The sequence below is a fragment of the Heterodontus francisci genome, chromosome 15 (genome assembly GCF_036365525.1).
Source record: "Heterodontus francisci isolate sHetFra1 chromosome 15, sHetFra1.hap1, whole genome shotgun sequence".
Classification (NCBI taxonomy): domain Eukaryota; kingdom Metazoa; phylum Chordata; class Chondrichthyes; order Heterodontiformes; family Heterodontidae; genus Heterodontus; species Heterodontus francisci.
Genome location: NC_090385.1, coordinates 89557672 through 89563671, shown reverse-complemented (window position 1 = coordinate 89563671; position 6000 = coordinate 89557672). Strand labels below are relative to the sequence as shown.

The 6000-nt window shown below is 44.2% G+C and overlaps 1 protein-coding gene across 4 annotated transcripts in view; it reads right to left on the bottom strand.

The window, feature by feature from the left end:
* Window positions 1-3205: 3205 nt before the first annotated feature.
* LOC137377778 (sodium- and chloride-dependent neutral and basic amino acid transporter B(0+)-like) overlaps window positions 3206-6000 on the bottom strand; it is a 109359-nt gene continuing 106564 nt past the window's right edge. For all 4 annotated transcript variants that reach the window (XM_068047822.1, XM_068047823.1, XM_068047825.1 and 1 more), the window contains one exon: window positions 3206-5274. In XM_068047822.1, coding sequence (XP_067903923.1) covers window positions 5091-5274 — 184 coding nt within the window. In that variant the 3' untranslated portion in view covers window positions 3206-5090. The remainder of the gene's footprint in view (window positions 5275-6000) is intronic.

Genomic DNA, 6000 nt, shown 5'->3' with positions numbered 1-6000 from the left:
GTGTCCCTCATTCTAAGGGTTTCAATCACTGATACAGGAGTTTGGGTGAATTTTCAATTACTCTGGGCAGGGCTGGGTAAGTGATTGAGCAGATTAGGGTCATGGTTTTATTTGAGTGAAATGAGATTTTTATGGACAATGAGAATGACAAATTAGCCTGAGGAGTAAATGTGAGGAGTTAAATATATTGTTCATACTGTGTTCTATTTTCTTGTTTAAATGTGCTACTTCCCTGAATATGAGATATGAATAAGTTAGAATAATACTGTGCTATTTAAATACAGTTACAATATAGAGCTCAGAGTTAAATATACCCTTCATGTCGTTATTATTCCTCCAATTGTCCTCTGCTTCATTCTCTGCTTGCTTTATAATCCTGTTAGTTTTCCATTCAATTGGATTCCATTCTGTAAATGTTATATCAACAATACTGGAAAATCTAACAAGCTTCTCTCCATGGTCAGGTGGTTTATTTCACTGTGACATTCCCTTATGTGGTTCTGACCATACTCCTGATCCGAGGTGTTACCCTGGAGGAAGCCGATAAAGGAATTGAATTCTACATTGGAAGCCAGTCAGACTTCTCAAAACTGGCTGATGCTGAGGTAAACACATCAGAATAATCCACAGAATTTCAGCTGTAATTTTAAATCAAACTATTTCATATTTCACTCTATTTTCCTGCACTAAGAGCTGTGTGATGTTTTTGGAATCTCCCTTCACATGTGGAAAAATGCATTTCAGTTCCTGCAAAAAACAAAGTTTTCATTTTAATGAGCTTAGTTTGTAATTTTTGACATTTTGATGTTAGCGTTTTGGAAGGGGGTGGGATGTGAAGGGATGTGGACAGAATATGAAGAGATAATATGGAACTTGATGAAATGAGATGTGATGGAATGGGAGAGGTAGAGATAGAATAGGATAGGATAGGAAGAGAAAAGATGTGATGGAACAGAATGTGATGGAATAAAATTGGATTGGATGGCACGGAATATGATACACTGGCTTCCATATTTTCTTCCTGATTCCAACTGCTTTTTAATATCCTCTAAAAAGTGAAATCCCTCGTGGTTCACAAATGCTCCAGGCTGCTCGGATTGTTATGTGTGTAGAGTCAATGACACCCTGCACCTGTGGGAAGTCAGCCAAATATGCAAATCTCAATGCTTGCTCATGCTGGCTGCTGTCATCACAGGAGAAGCTCAGTGCTGGTGGTGCTGGACCAGCAGAATCACTGGGAAGGTGGCAGGGCAGCCTCGTAGCGAATGACAAACCTGGAGACCCTGATAATCTTAACGGCGGGATGTCATTTGAATAAATATCTGCAGAGTCCCGCCTGACACCTGGCCAGATTGACTACTTGGCCATATTCATGCATTCAATGACTCCCTGCACCATCAGGAAGCCCATTATCCTGCCAGAGCCATGTGCCCACTCCTCCTGCTTCTCTCTGCTTAGATAGAAGACAATGAAGTCCCCTTTCCTGGCATGTGCAACCTCAGTGACCTCCTGAATGGTGAACTACAATCTGTTGGTGATGTTGCCGGCTCCAGCCTGGAAGAATCCACTGCTCTAGTCAATTGAGGGCCACGGTGACCTAGACAGCCACTGGCAGCACCGAGCATGCCCAGCTCTGAGGCTGCAGGTCTGTTTTGAGAAGGTGACACAATTCTGTGCCCACATCCTTGCTGAAGCATAGCCACTGCAGACACTGCTCCTGACTGAGGAGAAATGCTCTCTGAAGAGCCTAGGTGGGTAAGGCCTCCTGCTGAGAGCCCTCTTCCTCCTCCTCCTCCCTCTGTGAACAAATTCTCTGCTGTCTCTGCTCCATCTCCCTGTGATGCTGCAGCCCATGGGGAATTGTAACTATATCCCCCATGTCTGAGTGCAAGTATTGTGCTCAGAGGACTTTCAAAACCACACCACTCCTCCTAAAGGTCCAGCACCACTCCCTTCAGACTGAAAGAACTTCTGTCAACTCCTCCAACAACACATCACTTCCACTAGCACTGCAGCAGCAAGTAGATAGTGAAAAGCACCTTACCTGAAATTTGGATGGTGATCCCTTTAAATAGTGTTGGTGGGGAGGGGGTCCCTCGTGCAGCTGAAGAGATGCGTCATTAAGAGAGGACGCTAACAGGAGCAGCAAGTTTGAAAATGGCAGGTCTGTCATCAAATCAGTGTTAGACAGAGACTGAGGTCACGATTTACCTACTCTGCACAATTCCAGCTCACATGAGACGCCCGCGCTATTGCCCTTCACAACAAGGCTCAGGCCATATCGTTCGTGCTCGGGAACAGACCCCCACCATTTTGTTCCAGAACTGGTTCCTTTCGCAATGTAACAACAGGCACTACAGAGCCCAATTTTGCAGCCACAATGTCCTGAGAGGACTTGACTGGTTCGATGCTTGGAAGCTGTTTCCTCTGGCTGGAGAGTCTGGAACTCAGGGCCATAGTGTCAGAGAACAGGGCTGGCCATTTAGGACTGAGGAGGAGAAATTTCTTCACTACTACGGGGAAGTTGGTGGCATTGTGGGAAAGTCACTGGTCTTGTAATTCAGAGGCCCAGGACCATGACCTTGGAACACCGGTTCAAATCCCCCCAGGGCAGATGGTGGAGTTTAAATTCAATTAATTAATTTTAAAAATCTTGTTTTGAAATCTCGTCTCAGTAACCATGTCATGAAACTTTCAATTAATGTTGTAAAAACCTATCTGATTCACTAATATTCTTTAGGGAAAGAAATCTGCCTACCTTGTTTGGCCTACAAGTGATTCCAACCCACAGCAGTTGACTCTTAACCTCCCTCTGAAATGGCCTAGCAGGCCACTCAGTTATCAAGGGCAATTAGGCAGGGGCAACAAATGCTGGCCTTGCCAGTGATGCCCATATCCCATGAAAAAAAATAAGCAACACTCTGTGGATTGTGAATCTTGGTATTTTTCTTCCCCAGAAGATTGTGGTGCTCAGTCGTGGAGTATATTCATGGCTGAGATCAATCAATTTCTGGAGTCTAAGAGAGGAAAGGGAATGAAAGTAGAGTTGAGTTCAAAGATCAGCCATGATCTTACTAAATGGCGGAGTAGGCTTGAGATGCCGTACAGCCTACTCCTGCTCCTATTTCTTACGTTTTTTATGTAGTTGGAGATAATCAGGAAATTCATTGAAACACTACAAATAAGCACTAATGGAAACAGTGTATTAAGTACAGCAGTGGGCAGAGTTTACATTCATTCATTGAAAGCCTGTCTGAGATCAGTGGGAGGTGAGAGTGAAGCCAGCTCAGATATTGTTGCTGTTGCATAAGATGAATTCAGCTTTAAAAAATACTCCCACTGCCCAAAGGCTTGGCACTGTCCCAGGAAATGTTTTCAGACTCTCCAAATACAGCGTTGATACGGCCCTCGAGACAGTGTTGGGACTGCCCCAGGGACAGTGTTGGGACTGTTCCAAGGACTGTGTTGAAAATGCCCCAGGTTTTGGTTTGATACTGTTCCAGATCATTTCAGTCATGACCATTGCCGTTACGAAAGGATGGGTTTATTGCCAATAGGTAAACCTTTTTGGGGATAGCCAACTTACAGATTCCAGATTTATAACTGGCAGTTCCCATTATATGGAGCACACTGAAATTGTCCTGTTAATATTTTCCATTACAAGCTCTATAGCTGAAAACTGATGCCTTAATGCCAGTTTGAGCTTGTTCTAAATTGTTTAAATCACACTAAATCTATCATGTACATTGCAGTGTTACAGATTATATCACAGATTAACAAAGATTCCAAAAATATCTACTAAATGAGAATGAAGAATTCTTGCCGCAGTTGTAAAAATGCCACCTGAAAAGTCGAGCAGAAAGTAATTACTCAACATCAATTGATCAGATGAGATTTAATGATTTGTTTGATTTTAAAGCTCAGTTTCTGGGGAGAGTTAGGCCCAGACAACAAGTCCTGACTGAACTGTGTCTGCGGACACACCAACCATCAGTATCACACATGGACAGTCAGTATTTTGAGTCAGAGGGCTGGATTTTCAAATGCAGGAGGGGGTAAGCAGGGGTGCAGGTGTTCATTAAAAATTGTGTTCACACAGGAATCACTGGATCACGACACCTCCAGACAGTGACGTAATTTTCAGAGGGAAGGAGAGAGGCAGGAACGAAGAACCTGCTCACCTCCAATTAATGGCCCATTGGGCTCCTTGAGCAGTTTGTTAATGGGACAGGAAGGGATAGGAGGTGATTTTCAAAGCGGGAATTGCCAAACCGGAACAGTCTGGTGCAAGTTAGTGCACAGCTGTCAGGGTCAATTGGGGAACTGTAAAATATTTTTTAACGGAAGGGAAACATTTTTCCCACTAAGTGTAACACTGTGAGATCAGACACTGTACCGTTTGCCTGGCTGTTTGGTCGATTCTCTGTGGGCTGAGGCTTCTGGCCCTCCAAATTCCTGCCTCCTTTCCTGTTCGAAGCAGCGACAGGCCCCGCAATGGCTGCTGTCTGCCTTTGTGGCTCCTGCTCCAACAGGCATCTTCCCCCTCCTCGCAGAGCTCGGGGCCACTAATTGGGTCCCAAGCTCACCTCCGGCCCAATTAACGCATTAGAATTTGAACATTGCATCGTGTGAGAGACATAGACATAGAGCAGGGTCTTGACCTGGAAATTATCCTGGCGTCTGGTTCCTGACCCCGATTTGAAAATCCAGTCCATTGTGTCAGCATTTGGTGACAAAAATCAGTGTAGATTAGATCCCTCTGTGTCTAATGGGAGGAAACCCAGCCACTGCATACTGTATGTGGCAGTTGTTATGAGAGCCGGAGTTTCTGTCCACAATGGGCAGTGGCTGGAATCTGGTAGATTAGCTCCAGGACTCAGGTAGCAGCATGACTGAAGGCTCATTATGCTGGAACTCTAATGCTCAGTAATTCTACCACAACCCACCCTGCACCAAATTGATGCCCATGTTTGCTGTGGGCAGAGGAACCTTCAGCCAAAGTTCTATCTGATTCCCGGTTGAGTTGCCGGATGTTCCGGAGAACTCCCACGAAAGTTACGTTGAGCATACATCAGAATGGTGATGGATTTTTAGGAACATTGTTTACAAATTGAACAGAAAATTTCCCTTAAAGTTTCACATCTCAGGATTGTGCAGAAGTTGCACACAGTTAGGGGCTTCTGTAGAATCAGGTCTATTTCTGTATCGTTCCCCTCTGTGTTGTTCCAAGTATGGACCCCAATCAGGAGCTGATGCGCAAGCAGCAGAGATTTTCTGTGAATGGAAAAGTGAAATGTTTAATCATTTTTGCCTGATTTTTACTGACCATTAACATCCAGTTAGAAAAAAATCCAGATCCGAATCAGATTATCCTACAGTGTTTTACAACTCGAGACCACTTAAAAAGTACCTAAAAATATTGAAATGGATGTTTATCAGAGATTATCCTCCCATGTCTAAACTCTAATTTCTCATGAAGTATACTGGCAGTGAGATACACTAAAGGAATGTCTATTACATCTAAATAATCACTGTTGAAAATACTTTACTGCAGCTATAACCATCTTAAAGCAGGTGAGAGAGATAGAGAGGTGAAGAGGTAAAGGTGTGAATTCCAAAACTTAGAGCCAAGACAGCTGAAAGCACAGCCGTCAATGGTGGAGCGATTAAAATGAGGGATGAAGAAAATGCCAGAATTGGAGGAGTGCAGATGGCTTGAGGGTGGGAGGAGGATACAGAGGTAGGGAAGGGGCAGGGTCATGGAAAGATGTGAATCAAGGATGAAGTTTTAAAATTGCGGTGCTGTTGGATCGGGAGCCCCTATTGGTCAGCTAGCACAGGGTAGTGGGTGAATGAGACTTGATGCGATTCAAGATACGGGCAGCAGAGTTTTGCATAAGTGCAAGTTTCTGTAAGGTGGAAGATGGGAGACTAGCCCCAGAGTCATTGTCTGGAGCTTACAAAGGCAAAGATGAAGGCTTCAGCAACAGATGAGCTGAG